The sequence below is a fragment of the Hyalella azteca genome, unplaced genomic scaffold (assembly GCF_000764305.2).
Source record: "Hyalella azteca isolate HAZT.00-mixed unplaced genomic scaffold, Hazt_2.0.2 contig5114, whole genome shotgun sequence".
NCBI lineage: Eukaryota > Metazoa > Arthropoda > Malacostraca > Amphipoda > Hyalellidae > Hyalella > Hyalella azteca.
The window spans coordinates 313,673-339,125 of NW_025935314.1; the positions used below are offsets into that span (position 1 = coordinate 313,673).

At 38.5% G+C, this 25,453-nt stretch overlaps 4 protein-coding genes across 4 annotated transcripts in view; 1 reads left to right on the forward strand and 3 right to left on the reverse strand.

The window, feature by feature from the left end:
- The window catches only part of LOC108675471 (serine-rich adhesin for platelets), a 53,064-nt gene extending 49,406 nt beyond the window's left edge, over positions 1-3,658 (reverse strand). The window contains exon 1 of the mRNA XM_018163494.2: positions 3,641-3,658. The gene's annotated coding sequence lies outside the window, so the exon portion shown is untranslated. The remainder of the gene's footprint in view (positions 1-3,640) is intronic.
- A 3,628-nt stretch (positions 3,659-7,286) lies between these two features.
- Positions 7,287-11,735, reverse strand: LOC108675483 (divergent protein kinase domain 2A). The gene is made up of 5 exons (XM_018163506.2): positions 11,131-11,735; positions 10,729-10,832; positions 10,192-10,379; positions 9,291-9,403; positions 7,287-7,854 (listed from the first exon to the last, which is right to left on the reverse strand). Exons 1-5 carry the CDS (start codon positions 11,731-11,733, stop codon positions 7,462-7,464), a joined length of 1,401 nt encoding a protein of 466 aa, XP_018018995.2. The 5' UTR covers positions 11,734-11,735; the 3' UTR covers positions 7,287-7,461.
- Positions 11,736-16,406: 4,671 nt separating this feature from the next.
- On the forward strand, positions 16,407-22,021 carry LOC108675493 (phosphatidate cytidylyltransferase, mitochondrial). The gene is made up of 7 exons (XM_018163518.2): positions 16,407-17,304; positions 17,569-17,754; positions 18,044-18,155; positions 18,667-18,801; positions 19,591-19,802; positions 20,642-20,747; positions 21,150-22,021. Exons 1-7 carry the CDS (start codon positions 17,200-17,202, stop codon positions 21,278-21,280), a joined length of 987 nt encoding a protein of 328 aa, XP_018019007.1. The 5' UTR covers positions 16,407-17,199; the 3' UTR covers positions 21,281-22,021.
- On the reverse strand, positions 22,001-25,449 carry LOC108675491 (guanine nucleotide-binding protein subunit beta-like protein 1). Its single transcript, XM_018163516.2, has 2 exons — positions 24,077-25,449; positions 22,001-23,771 (listed from the first exon to the last, which is right to left on the reverse strand). Exons 1-2 carry the CDS (start codon positions 24,710-24,712, stop codon positions 22,845-22,847), a joined length of 1,563 nt encoding a protein of 520 aa, XP_018019005.1. The 5' UTR covers positions 24,713-25,449; the 3' UTR covers positions 22,001-22,844.
- Between the last annotated feature and the right edge of the window lie 4 nt (positions 25,450-25,453).

Consider the following 25,453-nt stretch of genomic DNA (forward strand, 5'->3'; position numbering starts at 1 on the left):
GGAAAACTGCAACAGAATGGAGGTTTGTATTGCATTTAATTGACAGAAGCGATTTGGTTATACAAGAATCGATGTCAGGGAAATAACAGAGAAACTTTGTTTTCGATATTTACGGAGCAGGGCGTTCAAGCTTAAAAGCACAATATTAAGTTTTTACTCCGCAGCAATTTTTGTGCTCTTTTTCCTGGTGCGAAAAACATTTTTAATGCAGCTCTGATTATGTAAATGGATTTTAAAGTCCAACATAGATGAAGACAAAAAATAATCAATAGAAGACATCGTGAAGTCGTTTTGTTTTGAATTAATTAAACATCAATTAGACCAATTACTAAACAAGAAAAAATATAGGATTCCACTCGTTAACCATAAACGGCAGCAGTAAGCGTACATATGTACTGACGGTCAGAAACTGTCTGCAGTGCACTCAATAATTTAAAATAGAAGAAATCTGTATTTTTAAAGAAGTTTCAAACCAATATTTGTAAGGAAGTTTGTTTTCTGTGACTAGCCCACATGATGGTATATTCTCTTGGGTATTCCCCACGATAAACAATTGTAGGGAACACTGTACAACGATAGCAATATTATACCCTAGAATCGATCGTGTACTAATAATATTGCAGGTATGTTATTGTATAAGGTTTTTTCAATGTATATACCACCTATACGCTAGCGTTGATTCTGAATCCAAGTATTATGAGTTAGGTGGATGACCTGCAAGCAATAAATCCACTTATACGTGTAGTTCTGGTTTCCAATACTTCCTATGAAAGAAATCTTTGGTAGAGATTAATATGTTCTTTATAGTGGAAACTCTTTTTGCGTTGAATTCCCTTCCTTATTAGTATCACATGTCAACGTGGGAATTTCAAAACCGTTGCATTACCGTGATTAAAACTATCGTTAAATCTTGATGCAGCTCATAAATTATCGATTGGAAAAAAATTAACTTGAAGAGTGATTTATTGAAGAATGGTCCGTGTTTATAATCATCGTAAAACTTATGATGGTAGCTAAATTTGCTGCACCCCGTAGAAAGCACCATAACGGCAACTGATCATAGTAGTATACTGGCGCCTATCGCATCGCTTACAATCACCGGATCAGCAAAGATCCCCTCAGAACATTCGACTACGTGACCACTGCTGGAGAGCGCTGCCCCGCCTGCCCGTAGGAGGCGACGACCAGCGCATGGCCTGGAGAACGCGGGGACGGCAGCTTACGCAGCTTACGTTGGCCGCGCAACTTACGCGACTGGTGTAGCGTACGTAGGCTGCGTGGCGTACGTAGGCTGCGTGGTGTGCGCAGGCTACGCAGGGAACGTAGGCCGCGCAACGTACGCAGGCTATGCAGCGTACATAGGCCGCGCAACGTACGCAGGCAGCGTGGCGTAAGTAGGCTGCGTGGAGTAAGTAGGCTGCGTGGCGTAAGTAGGCTGCGTGGCGTAAGTAGGCTGCGTGGCGTAAGTAGGCTGCGTGGCGTAAGTAGGCTGCGTGGCGTAAGTAGGCTGCGTGGCGTACGTAGGCTGTGTGGCGTACGCAGGCTGCGTAGCGTACGTAGGCTGCGTAGGGTACGCAGGCTGCGTGGCGTAAGTAGGCTGCGTGGCGTAAGCAGGCTGCGTAGCGTACGTAGGCCGCGTGGCGTACGCAGGCTACGTGGAGTACGTAGGCTGTGTGGCGTACGCAGGCTGTGTGGCGTATGTATCCCGCGTAGCGTTACACAACGGTGGCAGCGTTAAATGGCAAAACTGTTGTCTAGGTACACTAGGGAGCTGAAAATAATGTAATCGAGATGCACATCGGCAACAGCAGTTTTTTATACAGCAGCACGTTGCTAATAGAAAGGAAGTTATCCAGATATACATACAGGAATGACAACATTGCTGCTGTTTGGATATACAGAAAAGACGTAATAACAATCTTGTGTGCCATGAATATAAATCAACAGCAATGCTATTCCCGTGTATACAGGAATAATAGCAATGCTGCTATCCAATAATATATCAGTAGAAGCATGTCTGATTGATGCTCGGTCGTCGATACAAGAACACGGGTCAAGAGCTGTCGCGAAGTTGCCTGTGCTGACGAGATCTCGAATGACGATGCACGTCATTTTCTCAGCACGTAACTCCAGTAGCAGCATAAACGTTGTATGAAACAGCAGCAGCATGAACGTCAGATGCCTCAGCACGCAGCCACAACAGCAGCATGAACGTCAGATGCCTCAGCACGCAGCCACAGCAGTAGCTCTTCATCTGAATGACTATATTGCACGTGAGTTCTTACGTCTGCGATTGGATGGCTAGCTTCAAGTCTGACAGTTGATTGGTTGACGGATAATTGACATCGCGGGTTTGATTTATTACATTAAAAAGTCTTATTTATGAGTAATACTTTATCGTACTTTCGCCGATGGCGCATAAGTACTAGTCTTCCACTCGAATCGAGGCAATTCAATAAAACTAAATAATACTAGGCAGAAGCATTTTTATAATTTTGTCATATATATATAATTTTATATTATTATTAATTTGTATTATATATAATTATTTTGTCATATATATATAATACATTTTTGTCATATATATATAATTTCCATTGTACTTTTAGTGACTTTTATAGTGGCGACTAGCGAGTGGTGACATGTCATTAACGGAAGATGAAAATTACCCTTTTACCAAAAATATTGCCCATTTGCTTCAATTTTGTAGTAGTAAAAAAAATTCGAAGAATTTGTTAACTAAATAGGGAGAATAGTTCCATGCTACGCAAAAAACGGATGCTTTTAAAACTAACTACAGAAAGCGGAACATGACGTTTAGAAATTATTAATATGTAGTCAAAAATATGGGCTAAAAACGTTCTTAAATAATTTCGTATGAAAAATGAATGATCCTATCAAACCGCACTTTAAACCGCGGGCAGGAGCTGTCTCACCTCACTCCCGTCTCCAACTAGCCATGATACATTATTACGTATGAGACTATGAGGACAGAATGCTACGGAAACTTGCATCAATTCAATTGAATGTTTAATTATTTAGGTAGCCTAGTTACATTGCCTACTTAAAAACAAATAATTTAATTAAGAGGTTCAAACCAATGAACCCTACAAAATGATAGTAGACGAATCTCTTGTTGTCGTAAGTGACTCGTAAGCACATTTTTACCGTAATTACGGTATAGGAGGATTCATCGAAGAATTGCGCATCAATTCAGAGAGGGAGAGCAAAGACGTCTCAAGCTCGCTCGCAGACGCTCTGCCCGACAGCAGTTTAACAACCGTTGAATGATGCGACACTTTTTCCAGATACTGCGTGAACATTCACATTGCCTTCGCTGAACTCTTGACCAATTCAACAATAACTCGCTATATTTTTGGTGCACATCTGAGGTCAAACATGATACGAAATTAAAACTACCACCAAATAGTAAGGGAAGCCAGGAGGCGACGAGATTGCACGTACAACGCCAATATATTGAACGATGGTCCACATGAGCATCCACTGCGTAGAAGGAACGTTTGTACGCAATAGCTAAAATCAAACAGTTTAAAGCCTGAAATTACTTTAAAAGTAAATTTTCATGCTATGAATGACACAATAAAAGCATAGATAAATTGAATTTTACGACCCAACCAACCATTAAGTGAATGCAACATGAAACCAAAGCCAGTGAATGACAGCACAACACACCACAGCCATGTCTCGGAAGCAACTGACGTAGAATTTGCGTGGCGGGATAGTGTTGCCATATCAGAGATTGCTGCATTTGGTCATAAACACTATCAAACCATAGTACTTAGAAGAAGAATTATTATAGCCTGAAATTACACTGATGATCTTTTTTTATCTTATGTTCATTCTTATGTTCACAGAGGCATCAGTGCATTAAGCCTCTTACTCAACCAGGTGGAGTGCCAGGCCGAATTAAATTATGCACTAGAGTGAAATATTATTAGGAAAAAATAGTTTCAGTTAAAAAAAATAAGTTTTATCGATCTGATGGACGGTATGGCTCCAAAGAAGACATTCTGAGCCATTGAGCCCCAACTTAAATTATGTCTCTGGAGAATAAAACGCGCAACCGAGACAAATGAAGCGATCGGACACTTCTTGAGCGACGAATTTTCACAGCAGGTTTTCCACGCATAAACCAACCTTGACTTAATAAAAAAACTATTTATTAACATAACACTCCTGCAAGTGTTACTAAATTTTTTCTACTTAAAATTTAGGTTAAGATTGGTTTTTATATGAGAAAGTTATGCGTCAGAAACTGCTATGAACATTTATTAAAAAAAATAGAAAAATACGTCATAAGAGTGTCCGAACGGTTAGGAATGGGCCAGATGCTGCGCGTCACATATTTCGTCACTAAAAATTGTGTAAGACGATGTTTGTGTGCAAAACGAGCATGAGATAACTAACTCAAAAACAAAAATTGTTTCGTATTGAATTTGTGAATTTGCACTACAACAGTCAACGTTTATTCTCTTTAGGAAATTTATTACATCTACAGTAAATAGTTACGCTGACTCGTAAAATCGTTACATTAATTGAGTGAGCGAGAACGCAACTCGTCGAAAAATAAAAACTTTATCATAATTTGTAACCAAATACTCAGTATTTTCCACTTTTATCACGGTTACAAACATTATATGTCCTATTTTCTTGCTCAGCAACAGACTATAAATCGAATATGTGACAAGTTCCTTAACATTGGAAAGTTATTTGCTTCTGAGTTCTCATTCATCGTAACCTTAAAAGTACATATATATGGTTGTATATATATTTCGAATGCGAAATAAATATATGATCGAAAGGAATTTAACTCATATATTGTATATAGTTTTGTCATACTTTCAAAGAATGATAGCATATTTATTTTTGACGTTAGAAGACTCATTGCCAATGACGAACCAGCGAAAAATGTGGCACCTTCTCACGACGCATTTTCTGTATAAGACGCCGAGACGTTGGCATCCTGCCATCTAGCGGGTTTACCATTAAGGCATAAACGCTTCGTACTAAAAATTGCGCAACTTGCGCCAGAGAAGTTCATCCTATTTTCTTGCGCGTTCTGTGGCAGATGCTTGCTTGATTGGTGTTGGCATCTATTCAAAATCCTTTTCCACAAACATTTGGACCCGTTTCAACTAAAATCTATTTTTGCCTGACTGCCAACATGATATAATCCAATGTCGTCTGGCGGTATGTAGTAACTTTTCGCCGCCAGCGCCGTCAAAACAATCCCCCTCCTCCATCTCCTCCTCCCCCTCGCATTGCACCTTCCTTTGACACCAACACAGCCACTGCCATCATGTGACACGCCACGAGCTAAAAATATGATCACGCAAAACGCTTTTATGAATGGAACGCTGACTACAACTACAATGCATTGTAAACACAGATGAATTAAAAATTAATATATCTACGTTGAAATACGGCTGTTCGGAAGTAACTTGTCGTAAGTGAATATATTGAATTCTGGAGTGATCATAAATAGCGTTGCTCATAGGTAGGTAGGCCAATTAATGCTATCTCGTGTCTGTTGGATTCAAACAATTACTATAAGGTGGGCGTTAATTAAAAAATATGAAACTGGTTTTACATTTAGAAAATGATCTTTTGCATTAGGTTTTGTATTCTGTATTATTAACTTATTTTATTGTTAAATTCTTAATGAGTCCCTTACATCGATGAAATCAAGAAATATGTACCTAAGAACTTCCAAAAGCAATTACCAGCAACAGTAATACTAGTGATATAAAAAAGAATAATAAAAAAGGTTAAATTTCAGACCACCATTTGTTCATGCAATGCTAAGATTTCAGCATTAAACTGAGCTTTTGTTTTAACATACTGACGTCCTGAAGAACCGGAATTTTCTCGTACGTAAATGACTTACCATTTGTTTGATTCTCTACCATCATGCTTTGTACAGTGAATAACTTCGTAGACGTCAGGAAAGGAAAGTATCTGCTGCAGCCTGCTTGTAGGTACAAACATGACATGACCTAAATAAATATCATAATGACCTGAATAAATATCCGAACATGATTTTACCGGTGAATATAGACGAAGAATTAAAATTGTTATACTGTTAGTAGATATTACTGAAAACCTGCATGGTTGTGGAAAGGAATGTTAAAAGTGAGACGCGACTACAAGAACTGCGTTGCAGAATGCCGTTAGAGGACGCGGTCTCTCCCGCTCACCCTCCCGCCCATCTCACCCCCAGCACCCCCAGATGATAAACCAACGGTCCGCTCCCCTCTCCCCACCGCGTCCTCTCGACTTGAGATCGACTTATCGTCTCCATTCAACTAATTCGTTCTTTTCTTTGTGATTTTTTTCTGGCATTAGTGCACATAGAAATGCAAGAAACGTAAATCGATGTCACTATACGAGAGACTACGAAACGAATGAGGCTATTGATACAGACTAAAGCACACACGTCACAAGGTCACCGAGTGGCGGGAGCGGGAGGACTACGCGCTCGCTGCATTACGAACATCAGGAACATTCTAGTGCGCAGGCAATTCGAAACTTTTCAGTCGACTGACGCAATGAACTCGAACCTATTTAATTCATGGCTTGGGGAATCGAAAAGTGCTACGGCGATTCGATTGCGCTAATTTAACGAGGAAGCGAGTTGTAAATGATATTACGCACCTCATTTCTTTATTGATAATTTTTATTATTGCTAATTTGTTATTATTTATTTTGTCTACAGCTAAGAATCAGCCATATATTAATGTATATATAGTCTATATATACTCTCAAAAACGTCCACATCATTTTAATCACCATGATTTTAATCCGTCAAAGGACAGGATCAACTTTTCATGACTTGATCCTTGAATATACGACCATCATAATAATGCTCAGCGCCACAACGTGTTTACCGCAATGAACTTGAGCTTGAGGTGCGCAACTACAATGAGCTTGCAGTTCTGAAACTGATCTCTGATTGGCTTATTTTTGGCGACGTCGTAGTTATTTTTTAGCGCAGTTAACATGGCAGTGTTAGGCGCGCTAAATACGGACGTAAACACCTCCAACTCAAGAGCTTGTGATAACAACTTCATCACATACATAACAATGAGAACTTTTCTTCATCACGTACGCAAAGATAATTCAGAACCATAATAAGAGAGAATAATGTTCCTCACTGCCCATATATGGCAAAATATTTTCTGGAGTTGTTTAGATAAATGATGGCAGCATTGTGACTGAACCTATGCACTTATGACTTATAGAATTGTTCGGTAAGAATTACAAGAAAGCTTCAGAATAGTATATTTAAGCAAATGATTAGAAACAGATTTAAAATAACTTGGAAGAATCATTACTAGATTCCCTACTCAAATTAATAAATTTTATGATTGAACTTTACAGACAACGTGCGCTGAAATATATACATAAACTCATATTGAATAACATTACACACAAATACTCTCAAAACTTGCCAGGCAGCTTCATGTTAAGAAGCTTATTGAAGATACTGATGAGATATTCAACAGCTTTTCTTCGTCCCATAGTCGCGAAGTTAGGTGAACCTAAGCTAACGTTGTGCGATCCGCATTCTTTTTGACCCTGGCTAGAAACATTTCCTTCACATTCTTCCATCTTTGCGGGGGTATTTACACCCCAAGAGGGGACACGTGCACCAGATTTCGTGTCAAAAGTGAGAATATTTCCAGACAGTTTTCTGTAGGGGCTGTAAGCAGGATAGGAACATATCTCAATGAGGAGGAAAACGGAAGGGAAGTCTTCGGTTAGCCAAGTAGGAGCGTCGCGTAGGAGACCCCCTGGGATACTCCGCTCGAAAGGAGTCGAGGAGAGCAAACTCTGAAAGTTGTGAAACTTACTTTGAAAATATAGTAGATAAACAGCAAAGACCGCTTATTTATAATATAATGCAGGACCAGAATAATCTTATTATAAAAATCTGTCAAACTTTTTGTGCGGGTTTATTTGTGCAATGAAGCCTGGGGCTGTTGGGGCGCATGTCCATAATACTTATCGTGTCGGGATATTACCAGGACATGGAAATTCATCCTTCGTGGGAGAATAGGAAAGGGTTAGAGGAAAGGGAAGAAAGGATTAGATTAAATAATATGAGTTTAAAAATTACTTTTTATAGACAACACTTCTAAAGAATCCAGTGTCTTTGATGTTACACATGTACGTACAATGAATTTCTAATTTTATTTTCAAAAATTCAAAAATTAGTTTTCAAAATTTTTTAATATATCAAAATTTTTGTAAATTTCCGAAATTATTTATTCTGTCAACTGATTCATGCATTGTCTTTGACTTTACGCAAGTGTGCAAAATTTCAGATCGATTGGACAGGTAGAAGAAGTGTGTTAAATATCGATTGTAAGATTTGTAGCAGGCAAAATTATTTTTAAATTTTTTTAATATTACATTTTTATTATTATTTATTCTGTCAATTGATTCATGCATTGTCTTCAACTATACGTAAGTGTGCAAAATTTCAGATCGATTGAAAAGGTAGAAGTGTGTCAAATATCGATTATAAAATTTGTAGCTGACAGACAAACAAACAACAAGAAATGAATTTAAAGAGAAGTGTTGTAAAATTGAAACTTGATTTTGTAATCATTATAAATTTTATGTAAGAGACCCAAAATTGTTTTACTCTTAGTTAGGAAACGATAGCCGAATGGGAATTAGATGTAAAATGTGAGCTTGAATTGATATTTATTTAACTTGCATACATATTGTTATTAATGGGATTCGAGTTGCGGAGTTCTAAAAGCACAGGATTGTTTATCCCAGGCAACGCCGGGCTGATCTGCTAGTTGTAAATAAAATGCACACTCTGGTTTCCGATTGAAATAATATTCTAGAAAAAAATCGTCCAACCTATATTAATGAACGTAATGATCCAATAACTCTATTACCTTTGTATCTAATGAAGTTTTCACCGACTTACGAAGAAGGTCGTAGTATAATAATTCCTAAATAATGGCATCCTACCTCGCCGGATTTAGATCGTCCATAAGTACTTATATCCCTAGTCTACTAAAATCGCAAGTTCTCCCAGAATTAAAAAAATTGTAAGTTTATGTTTGTCCATTACCTTGCAGATGGCAAAGTAGTTGTGGTTGCGTAAAATGGCAAGTTCACCGAAAATTTAAATAAATGATAAGTTTATGTTTATCCATTACCTTGCAGATGGCAAAGTAGTTGTGGTCGCGTAAAATCGCAAGTCTAACAAGAATTTTAAAAATCTTAAGTTTATGTTTATCCATTACCTTGCAGATGGCAAAGTAGTTGTGGTCGGTGGTAGCGTGGCTGCAGAGATCTTCTTGCGAGAAGCTGAAGCAGTCTAGACATCCAGTGCCGTCGTTCTCATGTTCATCTTGTGCTGCAAATAACACATAATCTTCTTCTAGCAGCGAAAAATTCTCCAGTTATTTGATGAACGCAAAATAATTGCGCCCTTTTAACTATATCATTGATTCATTTTGGGTAAAAGCATATGAACTCATCAAAATGATCTATTTACCTATTCATTTTATTAGAGTTTTGTAATATTTTAACGCATAATATTCTACAGTAATTATTTTACCAGTTCCAATTCGCTTTTTTCGTTTGATGGGGTCTAACTAAGAAATTTGTTCGGTCATTTTCACCGTCTGAATAATTTAAACGATGCCTACTCAGATAGGAATAACAATGGATAAGTGCACGAAGAGAAGTTATAATAATATACAGTGTTGAACAGGTAATTCCACGGAAGGTTCTCTGGACCTTTTCAAGCACTTGTAAATCATGAAGAACGCAGAAAGTATATACATCATATTTTGAATAGAATCTATCAATTCTTCATTTATCGATCCGGCGGGCTTCAGAATACAAAATTATGCTCAGAGGATATTGTTTTTGTAAAGAACTTGTTTGCTTAACCATCCGACGGGTTCGGAAATCAATTAAGATGATTAGGGGGTATTCTGTAACGACGGGAATGAACAACAATTGTTCCCTTACTTATCCCGCATGATTCAGAATCAACAACAACGATGCTAAGAAGATGTCATGTTTGGATGAAAATGAACATCAAGCGTTCGCTTACCAATTCTTCAAACATTGGAATCAACAAGAATGCTGAAATGCAATTAGTATTTTAGATAAATTAACTTTTTGCTCACTTACCCATCCCATTGGCTTTAGAATCAACAAGGATGATATTTTCGGCGTCCACAATCCAAACTTTTCCACGATCATCGACTGCGAAGTTCTCGGGCCGCGGGTCGCAGAGGTATAGGGCCATGGGGCCGGTGGATAGCGCCTGGGTAATCTGCAGTAACTGCAACGCGTATCTGACACGTTCCAGCCACGGCCTGTCGGGGCAAGATCAAAGTTTATCTTTGAAAGCACTTAAACGCGTCCAATTTAATATTTCCTGTAATATATCCAACATATGTAAGCAGGGGAAGTGCATAATAACCGCGTAAGCCACTGTGAAATGCCAGTTAGCCCGAATTCAAGAACTGTTGAGGAAGTAAACAAGGGATCTAATATTACAGTAGTTCAAGTGAATTATTGAAAGAAACTTTTAAAAAAATTGATTATTGTAACTAGCTCTTTGGTACCTATTTTCTCTAGTTTTTCGCTACAAAAATAACTGGTTATATACAAAATGAAATGTTTCAACGAGTTTCAAGACTGTTCATGAGGAACGAACTTCACCTATCGAGGACATCTGTGAGCGGCACACCAGCGTGCGCGTAGGCTACCAATCTCCCGCACGCCCCAAGCACCTCAGCGAACACAGGTTCCTTTGCACGGAAAGCCTATACATAGAAAAGAGACTTGATTATTTATTATGTTAGGGAAACAGTATGAAAAGACTGCTGCTTAATTATCGTTGGAATAAGAATTGACAAGATGAAAACAAAGTGGATTATTGCATGTTGCAAGTCATTAATCCCGAAAAGGGGAATTTCGAATGATTCGAAAGAAAGCTAGAGTGAACATCATCTGAGCATAGTACCACACTAAATCGTAATGGCATCCTCTCTTTGCATATAATTGACGATATTGTATATAATCAAAATAAAATCAATTTATCCTTAAAAATGTTTAGCTTACCATCATGATCAAAGGCTCGGGGTTGATGGAGAGTTGCGTAACAAAATTTTCTAGTAGTTCATCGCTTCCACTTGTCGCTTCGTGCTCTTGGAAACTTTTAAAGAGAAATTCTATCGTTCGAACACTAGGACACTTTACAGCATCACTAAATTCGAACAATTCAGGCTCGTTTTGAACGAGTGAACTGACATTCCAGTCGTAAAACTTTAACACCTCTCTCAATCCGTCGCCGGGTGCATGGTGCTGAGGAAGGCAGTCGCCCAAGGGACATACAATGCGGAGAGTTGCGGCACCTAACAAACTATCGAACCGCTGCAACTCCCAATTATGAGCCAGCTTTTTGAATACGACTTTTTCATTTGCAATATTACCAAGGAATACATTTCTAACATTAAAAACGCTTATAATATTAAGTTTATGTTCATTTAACACAACTTCAGTATTAAATAAATGTTTACACAACTTTTTCCCGTAGCAAGCAGGACATTTATTCAACTCTAAAAATTTATCATCTAATAACGGTCGATAAAAATGACATAGAAAGATATACAAAATTACTAACAAGCAAAGAAACAAGAACATTTTCTGCTTTACTCTCGCCATCAAACCTGTGGATATACATGGGAAATTATCATTAAAATCATGATTGATCTGCTCATTAGGCACTCAAGTAGCATTGTTAGAAAAAAACTGTGCATAACATTTTCGATGAAAATAAAGAGAAGTAATAAAAAATATAACTCAGTACTCACTGCAGTGCGTGACAGAGAGCTCATTTTCGCGTCGACGAAAACTTGAGGTCACGGACAGACGAACAGACAGACAGACGGACATGGCGAGCACAATAGTGCATTTTTTCCATAAATGGGAAAATGCGCTAAAAATATAACTCAGTACTCACTGCAGTGCGTGACAGAGAGCTCATTTTCGCGTCGACGAAAACTTGAGGTCACGGACAGACGAACAGACAGACAGACGGACATGGCGAGCACAATAGTGCATTTTTTCCATAAATGGGAAAATGCGCTAAAAATATAACTCAGTACTCACTGCAGTGAGTGACAAAGAGCGCATTTTCTCAAAATCGACGAAAACGTGAAGTCACGGACAGACGGACGAACATGACGAGTACATTAGGGCATTTTTAGCGCATTTTCTCATTTATGGAAAAATGCACTATTGTGCTCGCCATGTCCGTCCGTCTGTCTGTCTGTCCGTGACCTCAAGTTTTCGTCGACAAGAAAATGCGCTCTCTGTCACTCACTGCAGTGAGTACTGAGTTATATTTTTCCATATATGTGAAAATGCGCTAAAAAGATGATTTTAATTGTTAAGATTTATTTACATTTGTATTTGACAGTTGACACATTTATGGGGAGTTGAACGAAATAACCCTGATTTTCTTAATTGGCCTGAAGAAGGTCATTGCAATGAGCTTGATGCTGTTCTATGAGATATTGAATTTTTTAAGGAATTTATCCTGTTCGTCTTATCTTATTTATTTTCCGCAGCCGTGGATCTGATTCATGCCGGTGAATTAGGAGCTCAGCCGCTCATCAGGGGAATACTACCTTGGACAAGTCTCCAGAGCTCCTTCCAAATTTCGACACCAGGGGAATGTTCAATGATTATTGCAATAGTAACTTCCCTTCCTATGTGCATGTATATACAGATGGATCAAAACTCAGCAATGGGTCTACAGCTGCAGCTATATATATGTACCAACTCTACAGTCTACACAGCATTACCACATGGAAGCTGAACCCTGCTCACACAGTCCTTGACTCGAAGCTTTTTGCAATTGTCAAGGCCCTACAGCTTTGCAGTGTGGACCCGAGGCTAAGCGCAGAGAACATTCTCCTGCTGACTGACTCCCAGTCAGCTTTGTATGCAATCAGGAACACCATAAACCCCTCGTACAAAGAATATGTCTACAAAATTCAAGATCTTGTCCAAGCATTTTCTTCTGGATTGTCAACGTCACGTGCTGCCAAGACAAGAGCTACAACGTAATTTAAGATGCATTAATGTAGAATTTACTCTATGTAATTTGTTAGGGGAAGGCAACCATAATGATAATGTACAACAGAAAATATTTCGATTTTTTACTCTATTCATATTGAAGTCAGGTAGGATAAGCGAGCTGTAGGTTGCCATGCAACAGCTGTACACAAGCATGCATGGCAGTTATGCACATGTTTGATTGCTGCTGCTACTTATGTTCTATCTGTTGTTGTTGGCTTATTTATCAAAATCTAGGCATGTCTTTCGGGTGTTTGAAGTAGGTAGGGAGGCTGTACCAGCATTCATTTACCTTTTATGCTTTGCTTCAAATGAGCATTTAGTCTTAAGTCCATTTTCTAATACTTGTCTCCTTTAACACTCCTCAAATCCTATATGGAGCTACCTGAGAACTGTTCTCTCTTAAGAGAGAACTGACTAGCTTCCCGTACCAAGAAGCTAAAAACTTAACCAACAAGCTCTCAGGCCCAACGGTCATCCCATCAGGCAGACCTGTGGCTTTATGTCCACCCAGCGTGGACCCTCCGCAAAGAAGAAGAAGAAGAAGCCGCTCACCACCTCTACTCAGTCTACTGTCATTTCTGTGCAGTGTGCACCGGGACCGGAGTACGTCAGTTGCATTCATTGTGAAAGCACGTTTCTGATCTTGCGTTCCCTAGCATTTCAAGTTTATGTTAATATTTGCAAATGAAAATTTTGTATTTAAGAATAAATTTGAGTAATTTTTAAACTAGTCCCATGATAAACACCGTCACAACACAAACTGGCTTTCTCTTTTTAGAATAGAAGTGTCGGCACTGAAGAAATAGGCCCATGGCCATGTTACCTTGCTTGAATTTTTCGTGACTTGATTCACAAGAGATCCGGCCTTTGGAACCCAATCTTTCCAGAACTGACGATTGATTGAGAGAGCTGCTGGACTTATAGCCTGGTCCGTAATTTGCTAGGCATTTTAATTTAAGACTGAACATATCATCATATGCTCCTGCATAGCTTCGTCTAGTCTGTTCTTGAAGGCGTTCATACTTGAAGCATCAACGATGCTATCAGGGAGGCTGTTCCACATGTCGGTGAGTGACGGTGACTCGAAGCGAGAAGAAATGTTGTCGCATGGATGTGTTACAACGCAGTTTTTTTTAGTTTATAGCCGTGGCCGGTGGCCCCTGGTGTTGGTTCTTGTTTCAAATTCTAGTAATCCTTCTGGCTCTGGGACCTTGCATAAGCCATGAGTATACTTGTATGCTTCAATCAAGTTTAATGAATTCCCCACACAGACGTCAATAACTGAGGCTTGGAAGCTTCATAATCTTCAATCTTTCCTCATAGGACTTCTGACTTGCCTTTCAAGCCCGGAATTATCCTTGTTGCACGTCTTTGAACACTCTCTTGAATTTTTGTCCTTTTCAAGTTTCGGTGACCACCACAGTCACCACACAATGTTTCCAAACTCTAGGTTTGGGTGCACGACATCAACAAACAACTGCTTCATCGCTTCTGCATCTAGGAACTCAAAAGAGCCTCTGATCATTCCAAGTTGTTCATTGGCTTTATTAACTTGACCTTCAATATGCTTAGAAAATTTCAACTCAGTGTTGATATTAACTCCTAAATCTTTTTCCATTGTCGACTTCACCATCATCACTCTGTTGATGTCGTTTGAGGTTTGCCATTCTTAGTTTGAATTTTCTTTGGTCATAATTTGTTTTTTTTTCTGTGAATGGATGCTAGGGCTGACTGGCTGAGTAGGGCTGATGGTCAATTTACCCAGTTTTCTATGGTATGGGAGACTAGTTTCCTTGCTGGTTCAGGGTTTGGACTGTTTGGCCCCATAACTGTGTGAACAGCCTCTGTGTCTGTAGTCTGTAGCTTTGAGATTTTGTTAGTTAATATTTTTTGAGTTTGTATGATTACTTTTGAGTTAGATACCATATTTTAGTCTCTCAAAATTTCTTTGTTTGCTCAAAATTTCTTTGCCAATGCATTTTTGTAGCTAGTATACCCTATAGTCTATACAGACACAGACAGACTGAGCCAGTAGCTCTAATGCAATTTATAACAAATTTTCACAATGATGAATAATGGTAAAAATGAAAAACAAATGGCAAAACTTATATCAGAGATGTGAAAATTGTGTTCAGGGCTCTTGAGAAGATTGAAGCAAATAAATGAAATAATTAGCAGAAATTTGTTCTGTATTCTTGAGACTTGACTTTGACAACTGACTAGTTATTTCACCAAGATCTCATGGAGTCAGATCAAGTAGAAAATTTGTTGCAAACACGAAACACCTCGTAATTTGGGAACTGAGGTTGGGTAGATCTTGCTGAACAATTCAAAATTCAACAGTAGCAATGGAGACTGGTAACATGGCTAGTAGGTTTATCTCATTGTATAGCAAAAATCTTGAGTCTCCAAAAATGACTGTAAAGCTCTAGTTTCAACAGCCAACAAAGAAAGTAGATAAACCAGATTCCATACCTGATTATTAAGAAACTATCTTCAAAAATCATATGCAATTATTATTATTGCATATTAAATTTCAAACTAAAATATGACAAGAGCTTTAAATATTCTACTCTCAAAGCTCCTAAGTCACACAAGTTGGTAAGTTTCATATCTTTGAGCTCAATTATCCACTTATATTAAAAATTTAGAAAAAGGTAATTCATCAAGCTCCAAAGAAAATTTCAAGAATTTGAAAATTGCATATTAGTTCAAGTTATGGATTAGAAAAAGGATTTGGATATTTTATAAATAGTGACTAAAAATGAGAACATTCTAAGGCATTAGTTCATTTTTAAGCTTTACATCTATTTCTCATTCTCAACTCTCATCTCAAGGCAAAAAATTTCCAAGCTATAGTGTGAATGGCCCAAAAGCCATTCCCAATGGCCCAAAAGCCATTCCCAATGGCTGGGAATGGCCCAAAAGCCATTCCCAATGGCTCCCAATGGCCCGAAAGCCATTCCCAATGGCTCCCAATGGCCTGAAAGCCATTCCCAATGGATAGATTCATTTGCCAAGCCAGAGGTTTTAAATCAAATATTCAAATTTCAATGCCACTCTGATTTTAATAAGGGCAATTCAACATATGCCCTCAGTCAGTTGGTGTGAATTTGCAGAGTCAATAAAAGTGTGTCTCTCTACAATAACAACAGGAACAGCTCCCTTAAATTGAAAAAAATAATAAATTAATAGAACTGCTGAATTTTAAATTCACTCATTATATTATTTGAAATCTTAATTTTTTGTGCAGAGAATGCCTGATGTCTTCTCCGAGCATTTTAAGTACAAAACGTGTCAAAAGTGCTAGTGTGCATGGTGCTTTCAAGAGCCCCTTTCGTTCTCCTGTAGTCACCAAACTTGAAGCTCTTGTTAAAGAAAGTTGTGTGAATGAACAACTAAGTTTCTCTCAAGACCATAATGATAGCATTGGTTCATCTGTTGTAGCTGATGCAGCATCAGGGACTGTTTGCCCAGTCTTAAATACACCAACAAATTATTCTAATTTGTTGAAAAGAAAATTGACTGACAAATCACCTGCTGTCAAACTTAAATCATTTAAGACACCTTTCAAAAGTCCCCTTGCAAACAAAGAATGCACTTTGGAAGATGAAAGAGCATCAACAGTGTCAACGCCTAAAAGAATTTGTCTTGTAAGAAAAAGAAATATTAGTTCTTCATCAGCTAGTAAATCTCAAAGCTCTACTTCTGAGAACTTATCCATTGAAGAGTTGATGCAGAAAGAAAAAGAACTAGATGATGAGATTGCAAAACTACAGAATGAAGGGTGCGATGTTCAGGAGCTTCAAATGTACATAGACAGACTGCATAAATATAATGACCTGAAAGACACTGCACAAATGGTCATGGGACAACTTGCTCAAATTGAAGGTGTCTCTCTTAAAGTCATGCACAAACGATATGGTGTTGCTGATCTTGACTAAGTAGCATATCATCTCAAGTCACAGTGATTCTCTCTCATGAAACTTCTTAATCTGGATTGTTTTGTCTATTAAATTGAGTGATACATCACAAAAAAAGAACATGGTATCTGTGTACCAAAATATCATCAGGAGTTTCCCCAGAGGTTACTCTATGGCCTTTGCTTATGGATCGGGGGTGATGCCACAAGTTGGTCATGCTATAACAGTAAGTTTGAATTTTTGTGAAATATTCTTCTTGAAAATTATTATGGTGCAAGGAGAATATATATGAATAATAATAAAAGTTTGGTTCTATAATTCATATATATACATGCACTAATTTGTCAATAAAACAATAATATTTAATTATTAATAAATTCTTTGACAATTATAATCTGAAAAATCTTTAAAAATTTTGATGCATAATATTATCAATTTACAAGTTAGTCAATATTTTGCCATTCATTTTAATTGCATTGTTTTTTCACAGAGGTCTAGCATGATTGACTTCATTTTTGTGGTGGAAGATCCTCTTGTCTGGCATAGAGAAAACATGCACCTCAACCCCAGGCATTACTCAAGTCTGCGTCTACTTGGGCCGGCAACAATTGAGACTGTCCAGTGTAACTGGGGGGCCAAGATATACTACAATACTCTGGTGCCAACTCATGAAGGAGTGAGTGTTCCTCCAGTCTAAGCTAAGTTTCTACTAGGATAAATGCCTTAAGCTTCAATTATGCAATAACTACAGACTTATAAAAAGCACTTATGTTGCCAGCAGTAACAAGTTCAATATAACCAATTTGCTAGGTTTTTTAAAAATTATTCATTTTTAGGAATAGAATTGGTCATTGAAAGCATTTTTTTTTTTGAAGTTCAGTGATTAATGAAATTTTTTCCATAACAAAGAATGAAAAATAATCTTTTTCCTGTATATTTGACTAGCTACAATTGTTTTCTTACAGCTGATTAAGTATGGTGTGATATCAGAGCGGGACCTGATCTGTGATCTGCTTGATTGGGAAACACTTTATGTGGCTGGGCGATTGCACAAGCCTGTCAATATTCTACATAAGGGTAGGTATTACTACAATAATTTTTGTTTCATGAGGTTGGCAAATTTAAGAACCTGTCATATTATATATCCGTACCTATTTGTTAAGGTTTGTGTGTGGGTTGTAGTTCTTTTAAAATGTAGTTCTTTTTTTAAAATGAGTCTTTTAAATTGCAGCACATTAGATTCAAAATGACCGATATGATTTTAACAATTGCGATGGAATTTGAATAAATTTGATTTTATATTTCAATGATCACTTATCCTTGATAATGCTAGGGTAACTTGATAGGTATATATGTATTTGAAGAATTATAATGAATTAATTTTCAGGGAGTATATAAGTATAATTAAAGTTATCATTGGAGATTTCTGCTTTGGAGTAGCCTGAAAAATTTTCATAAAATACATTTGTATTTGACATTTAAATTGAGACCATCAAACCAATCCTAAAGTTTAGATTCACATCGGATGTGGTAGTAATTCAGTGTCCTATCCCTATTGTGAAATGAAAACTTTCTATTCATTATCCAGACAGCAAAGATCCGGAGCTTGAGCGAGCGCTACAACTGAACCTAAGCTATGCAGTGCGGACTGCCTTGCTGCTTCTGCCTGATACTTTCAGTGAAGAGGAACTCTATCACACCATAGCACATCTCTCATACTCTGGTCTGATCATTGGCTCAAGTATTTTACCTTAGTTATTGATAAATAAATTATCCCGGCTTTGAAACTAAGAAGACAGTATTGTTAATTCATCAAATAGTGACCAGTCTTTCATATCCTTGCACATGCATATAGCATTACATATCTTACATGTATGTTTCTATCGTTTTGGTACCTACTCTTCGTTACTCTGCATGCTCATAGGATTACAGCATGAATATGAAATTTTTTAATTCATTGAGCTTCAATTTACTGGAATAAAGGTTAAAGGTTTCCTTCCTATTTCTATCTTATTTGGATTGCTGGTAAACACAATTTCAACCACATATATAATTAAATACGGTACTTGTCACAATTTTACACTTCATACTTTAAATTTAGGCGATTTTTTCTCCCACTCCGTTATCATCATCATCCTTCATTCTATGTTAATTTTGACGGTGATGCAAAATTTGATAATATCTGCATAACTGCGAGGGACCCAGAGCCTGCAGCAGGTTGCTCTTAAGTGCAGATGCACCACCCTTGGGGTTATGGGAATGAATTGACTATCTATAATAATTAATAATTCTAATGGGACATAATTAACCGTCAACATGATAGTATGTATATAGTTTATTCTTACTTGAACGATTCCAATCAAAAAAGTGATTATTCATTAGTTTAACTTTAGTTGGACTACATTTATACTAAAATGCACTAAGTACGATTGTTTAGTATTTTACTAAATTATGCTACCTGACGCGGTGGTCAAGTCACAAACAATCATTAACGTCTTGAGGAACATTACAGGTGACTTCAGGATGCACGTGGGGGAGGACAAGCACAAGGTTAGGAACATCGTGGAGGCTCAGCTGCTGGAATTCAGGAAGCTGTACGCGCCTGTGCTGGACAGCCTCCAGGACTACGTTCTGCTGGACGCCACCGCCCCTGGTACCGCAATACAGGACACCTCGCCGCACGCCAAGTATAGGCACCTCTCCCTGCTGCCACTGCAGCTCCAGGTGCTGGTCTTGGCATTAATATGAGGTTCTCTTTGCCTTCGGTTAGAAGCTATAACTGCCTTTGGTCTTAAGCCTTAAATGACTTCGGCATTAGTCGTAAATGCCTTCGGCCTTAAGCCATAAATGCCTTTTGTATTTGCAATAAATGCCTTTGGTATTTGCCACAAATGCCTTTGGTATTTGCTACAAATGCCTTCGGCATTATCCATAAATGACTTCAGCCTGAGTCATTCATTCTTTATTGGTTAAGTAGTAATTTCGATGGTTCAAGGAAAAGCTCCACTTTGGATTTTAATTCAGTGCTAATTACTTTCCTGAAATTTCAATAGAAAAGAAGTGCCAAGAAGGTTCAGCATTTAAAAAAATGATTTCGCAACTAAATCCATCGGGAGCTGAAGACATAAATGGTGTAAACTTAATGCAAGGTTCATAACATCAGCATAGTTTAAAGTAATTTATTCTTTGTTTTACTCGAAGTCATATTTAAGCACACATTTTTAATGCATCCCTTCAATTACAAGTATAAATTTCCACGTATATTTTTGTGTCTCAAATTGAGTATTTCATGTCGTCGTCGTGTATATTACACCAGTTAAAGGACAGATTTTACTGACTTCCTTTCTAACTTTTTCCTGCCTTAATCTAGGATAAATTATCACGTGATTATGAACAATCTGTCTGCATTGTTTCTCTTGTGTCAAGTAAAAATCCTGAATCACCTCCATTTAAATTCAGCGCTATACTGGTTTTGTCTATATATTGTGTGCTTTTAATTTAGAATGAATATTCAATTATGTGATTGATACACCTGTATTAATTAATTACTATTGTGGTGACAGTTAGCGTTGGTGCGTGACTGCAACAAAGACGGTCGTAACAGAGACGTGGAGGAGGTTTTGCTGGTGGCCGCCCAGGATCCTGATACTCAGGACATGGTCATAAAAGGTATGTGGTCTATGCCTGTCATTCCGGTGAAGACTTTCAATAATAATTACGAGATTGTAACACCGTCAGCCAACCACAAAAGGCAGTTCAAAGTAAACCGCCCCAATTAACGACGAGAAATCCGTCGCTATGTGTACACATTCATTGAAATTGGCTTTTCTTATCTTGGTGCCTGGTAATAGGCGAGTATTAAAAACACTATCTTGCGCTTTCTTACATGCCTATAGATACGTGAGAAGACTTACACAATTCTCATATAATACGTTGAAACTAAACTTTGCTGTTGTTCTATTGTACGTCTACAGCATGCTTTGCATTAAATTTTCCTGTAATATCGACAATCTATTCATAAGACCGTCATTGCTAATATTACTCTCAATTAATCGTAACTTAATTCATCAGGTGTTCGCAGCATCGTATCGCGCTCGAGCCTGACGCAGGCGCTGAAAGGAGTCGTCACAGCAGGCCTGTGGAAGTCCCTCAAGTATTCCACTGCCAAAGTCAAGAAGATGATCAGCAGTTGGCATAGATGACCTCACGAGAAACGCGTCCAGTTTTAGGCAATAATTGAATTATCGTTCTAGAGAGTGGAGGCATTTGCACGTCAAGCAAAAATATTGCTATTAACAACCTTATCATCCTGACAGGTGAATACTCACCGGCGAAGAATATGTATTGCTGATAAAGAAATTGCAATCCTGTAGTTGTTAGGTAATGCCGGGTTTATAATAGTTTGGTAGCTAAATGAACCAATCGCGGTAAAATCTACAGTTATTCATATAATGTAATGCTTCTACTTTGTTACATTACTCGTGTAAATTTCATGTATGACGATAAGCAGGATGTTACTTCATAGCTTTGCTCCGAGTTATCCGATGTAGCTTATAAAATCGTTAGTAGCTATTAAAATTCTTGTTATTGTATAACGTGATAAGGGCGCCGATTTGAATAAACCAAGATGTCAAGAGTCGTAAAAGAAATACGCGTGCATTTTAGCGGTACAAAATGAGGCAGGGACTCATTTTTTCAGAACATTAACAAGAAAAAGATTCTCAAAACAATAAATGATATGCGTATTGCTGCGTCTCACTTTTGATACTTTTTGATACTATGTTGGTCGTTTCCTCCCTTCTGACATCTGTTTGTATTTCACCGTTTGCTCTAATCTTCTAGTCGCTTTTTCACGTGATAACTCAAGTTTGAAGATAGATTCTTCTGCCTTTAGCGAGCATTTAGTTCTAAATAGACGGAAAAATAAATGCCTTTATCGTGAATATTATTTTATTGTCTCCACTCATGTGACCGTGAAAAATACGTTATAACCGAACAGGTGAGTACTTGAAATTGCTAACCTCGAGACAACACATTTTTGAAAAGAAATAATGTCAACACAAGATCTGCAAGTAAGCCAGTCGGTAGGATACAGATGAACTGGTCAGTTCAATGAGACCTGGTCAAACGAGTGTGTGCCAGACGTCTGGAATTGAAGTCTAGTATTTTTGCATTAAATGGAAGGTCATGAGAGAAGGATAAAGATAAGGCAATACAGAATGATTTCACAGGCTGTGTCAGTGCGTATTGCAAGAAGGTATTCTGCGCTAATAAAAATTAGTGCGTGCTACGATGTTGTAGGAAAGTTAAGAGGGCTAGGTGAGATGAGGAACAGAATGAATCAAGATGTGACAGTGAATAAAAATATATCTTTCGGGAATGAATTTACCGAGAGAACTAAAGAAAGGGTACTTGGCATTCCTAGATACAGAAAACGAATTCGACAGTGCTTCGGTTCACAGAACAGATTGCAACCAGGGTTAGAATAGATGTGAGAAGAGCGCATGTGGAAATTGGCATAAGTGTGATGTTCCTCATTATCTTCAAAAAAATTCCCAGAATTAAAAAACAATCTTATTAAATTTAAATACTTAGCAGATTTGTGTGAAAAATAGGTCGCTTCAAAACGGTCAATTATTTCACTCGAGAAAAAAGAAATGCATTAGAAGGCTTTCTTCTCCCAGATACATGCAGTTCAGAATTCATTGGGTACTTCTCTTTGTATTAAAATTGAAATGCACGAAAAATGTCACCATCGGGATTACCTTAATAAATCTTCCAAAGAGAAACACTTCCATCCAACGATCCAGCAGTAAGCACATGTTCAGCCCCGGCACTAATTGGCCCAGCTCCATCAGAGCTGACAGCTCTGCTCGCCGAGTAATGCAGACAAGACACACTGTTCGCATGGTAGTCAAGAACCGCCAGAGGCTTGTGTTTGTGCCACGAAAAAATCCTAATCCTGTTATCCCAGCCGCCAGTGGCGTAAAGCTTGCTGTCCGGTCGAGAAATGCAGCAGCCAAGACCCTCGTTTGTAACAGAGATCTCCCTTACGATGGTCAGGTCTAAGGTACTCGAGATGTTGAATATGAAAATCCCGTCTTCGGTGGTACCAAGGATCCCACTGCCTAAACTCTGGTCGTACTCCAAAGATACAGGAGTGCCTTTAATGCAGGCAATGGAGTGGAGATCTCTGTTGCTCCAGTCCCAAAGACAAAGGTCTCCACTCTCGTAGGCAACCAAAAGTGACACTCGGTTCCTCTTTTCGACCCATTTGAGTTGCATGACACTCCCTACTTTGGTGGTTTCGTTGACCCGCAATTGGCAGATCTTGATGCGGTCATCCACTGACCAAACGCTTACGGCGTCCTGTGGTCCCCCAGGCATGGCAGCAACAATGCAGTTCAATTGTTTGAACACGTCACACGATGCAAACCCTAGGTAATCCCCCAGAGAAATCTGAGTCTTGCATATGGGCACCACACGGTTATTCTTCGGAGAACCGTCCTCCTTGTCAGCCGCGGGATCACAGGAGTTGGTCTCTAGTTCGTTGGTGGTGGAAAGATCGATATGCCATAGCTTCAGGCTGTCTCTTCTCCCCATGGAGACGAGGTTCGTGGGAGTCACGCTCTTGAGCGCCAACACGGCACAGTCATAGGTGTGCGCTTGCCAGCATGCAACTTGTACCTTTGTCTGGTGTCACGCAAGGAAACAAATAGTTACACTAAAATACAATTCTTAACTAGGAAGAAAAAGCATTAATTTATATTGACAAAGCAAACATTAATTAGGAATGGGTGACAATAATTCAGCTATTATCGCGAACCTCTCGTTTTCATGCACGTATAAGAAATCAATTTCGCTGAAAATTTAATTTATTTAATATAAATTCAATTTTTTTCATTTCAGATTTCCATTCAACGAAATCATTCCAGTGAACTCAGATTCAGTTAAAGGTTAACAAATTCTTCTGGGTGTGCAAAAGTTGCAAGACTTACCTTGAGGTCCCAGATGCAGATCTGCCCACTCTGCATTCCCGCGGCGATGTGCGTAGTGGGTTGAAGGAACCCTGGCGGAGGGAGTTTGAGTAACGGCGGGGCATGGGACCTCTTCGCCGACGAAGCCTCGTCCTTCCCTCGGTCCGTGTCTGGGGATCCATAAGTTGCATTCAACGCTTCCGACTGCGATGGTGACAACTCATTGAGTCTCAACGCCGGGGAGATAAACTGCACACAAGTTACGGGGGACGCCGCTCCCCTCAGCACGAACACTGGGTCTGGCGGCGGAGGGGGTAGTGTCGATTTCGTCGGTGGAATCGACAGGTTTGGTCTTAGGAGGGTCGGAGCAGTACTAGCAGGAGTCTTGCTTGCAATAACCGTAGCAGGTCTTATCGGGGTTTCCCTTGCAGAGTTCTGTATTACAACTGGTGGGTCTGAAGAACCGGTGGTAGAACCAGCGAGTGTTTTCTTGTTCTGGGAGTTCTTACTCGCGTCAGTGGAAGGAGAGTTAGGTCCACCCCTATTTTCGCTGGGAGCAGATTTGGGTACGGATGACCCATCTTTAGTTTTGATACCGGAATTTTGCGCGGCCAACTTCCTTAACGTAGTCTTGCCACCGTTCTTATTCTTGCCCATTTTTTATTTAGTTTGGTACGCAACGAATATATTCTCTTGGCAACTTCACCCTATGCACAGCTCAATGTGAATACAACTATAAAACCACTGACAGTGCGCATGCTCTGAAGAATTAACTCACAATTTCAACTCTACCTGCGAATGACATAAGAACAAGAGAGTTAAACGAATAACTTAGAAATGACTCGACGTAATACTCGTTATAATTGCCTACTAATGCATGCCTTATTGATGGAGGTGCCTGATGAGTGATTATTTAATGGTGATTAAATAGAGAATAGCGTAATGGACATCACCAAAATTAACATCGTAAAACGTTTGTTTTTATTTGTGATAACTATGACCTGCATGCGACCAATACCGTCAATACTCCTACAATGCCTACTATAAATAATAGGAGGAAATGAATGGAGAAACTTCATAGGTGTTCGACGTGGCACGGAATGTTTTCTGTTCAGAGACACAGCATAAATAGCACCTATATACTTTTTTAACTTTTATTCATTGAATGCAAAAGGTTTTGAAAAAATAGCCCATACGATCAATGATCCCTCTAAAATAAAAATAAGCGAGCAGAAAAATGTGACGTACAGTAATTGGTTTGGGATCTTATTTAACTTTACTTGAATTTAAAAGAAACGGAATTAAAAAAAATTATTCAAGCTTATAGGAGGATAGCTGCTGAAAGAAGCTATCAATGAGATATCACAAAGTAATTTTAGATTCTTTACACACTCGGCA

What these genes read in the sequence shown, in the direction of transcription:
- LOC108675483 (XM_018163506.2), bottom strand. Translation starts at nt 11,733, where the DNA reads ATGGCGAGAGTAAAGCAGAAAATGTTCTTGTTTCTTTGCTTGTTAGTA. An exon ending in CCGAGCCTTTGATCATGATG is followed by an intron (nt 10,833 to 11,130) that starts GTAAGCTAAACA and finishes TTCTATGTATAG; the next exon opens with GCTTTCCGTGCAAAGGAACC. An exon ending in TTCTAAAGCCAATGGGATGG is followed by an intron (nt 9,404 to 10,191) that starts GTAAGTGAGCAA and finishes TGTTATTTGCAG; the next exon opens with CACAAGATGAACATGAGAAC.
- LOC108675493 (XM_018163518.2), top strand. Translation starts at nt 17,200, where the DNA reads ATGGTATCTGTGTACCAAAATATCATCAGGAGTTTCCCCAGAGGTTAC. An exon ending in TGCTGCCACTGCAGCTCCAG is followed by an intron (nt 19,803 to 20,641) that starts GTGCTGGTCTTG and finishes TTGTGGTGACAG; the next exon opens with TTAGCGTTGGTGCGTGACTG. An exon ending in TCAGGACATGGTCATAAAAG is followed by an intron (nt 20,748 to 21,149) that starts GTATGTGGTCTA and finishes TTAATTCATCAG; the next exon opens with GTGTTCGCAGCATCGTATCG.
- LOC108675491 (XM_018163516.2), bottom strand. Translation starts at nt 24,712, where the DNA reads ATGGGCAAGAATAAGAACGGTGGCAAGACTACGTTAAGGAAGTTGGCC. An exon ending in TCTGCATCTGGGACCTCAAG is followed by an intron (nt 23,772 to 24,076) that starts GTAAGTCTTGCA and finishes GCGTGACACCAG; the next exon opens with ACAAAGGTACAAGTTGCATG.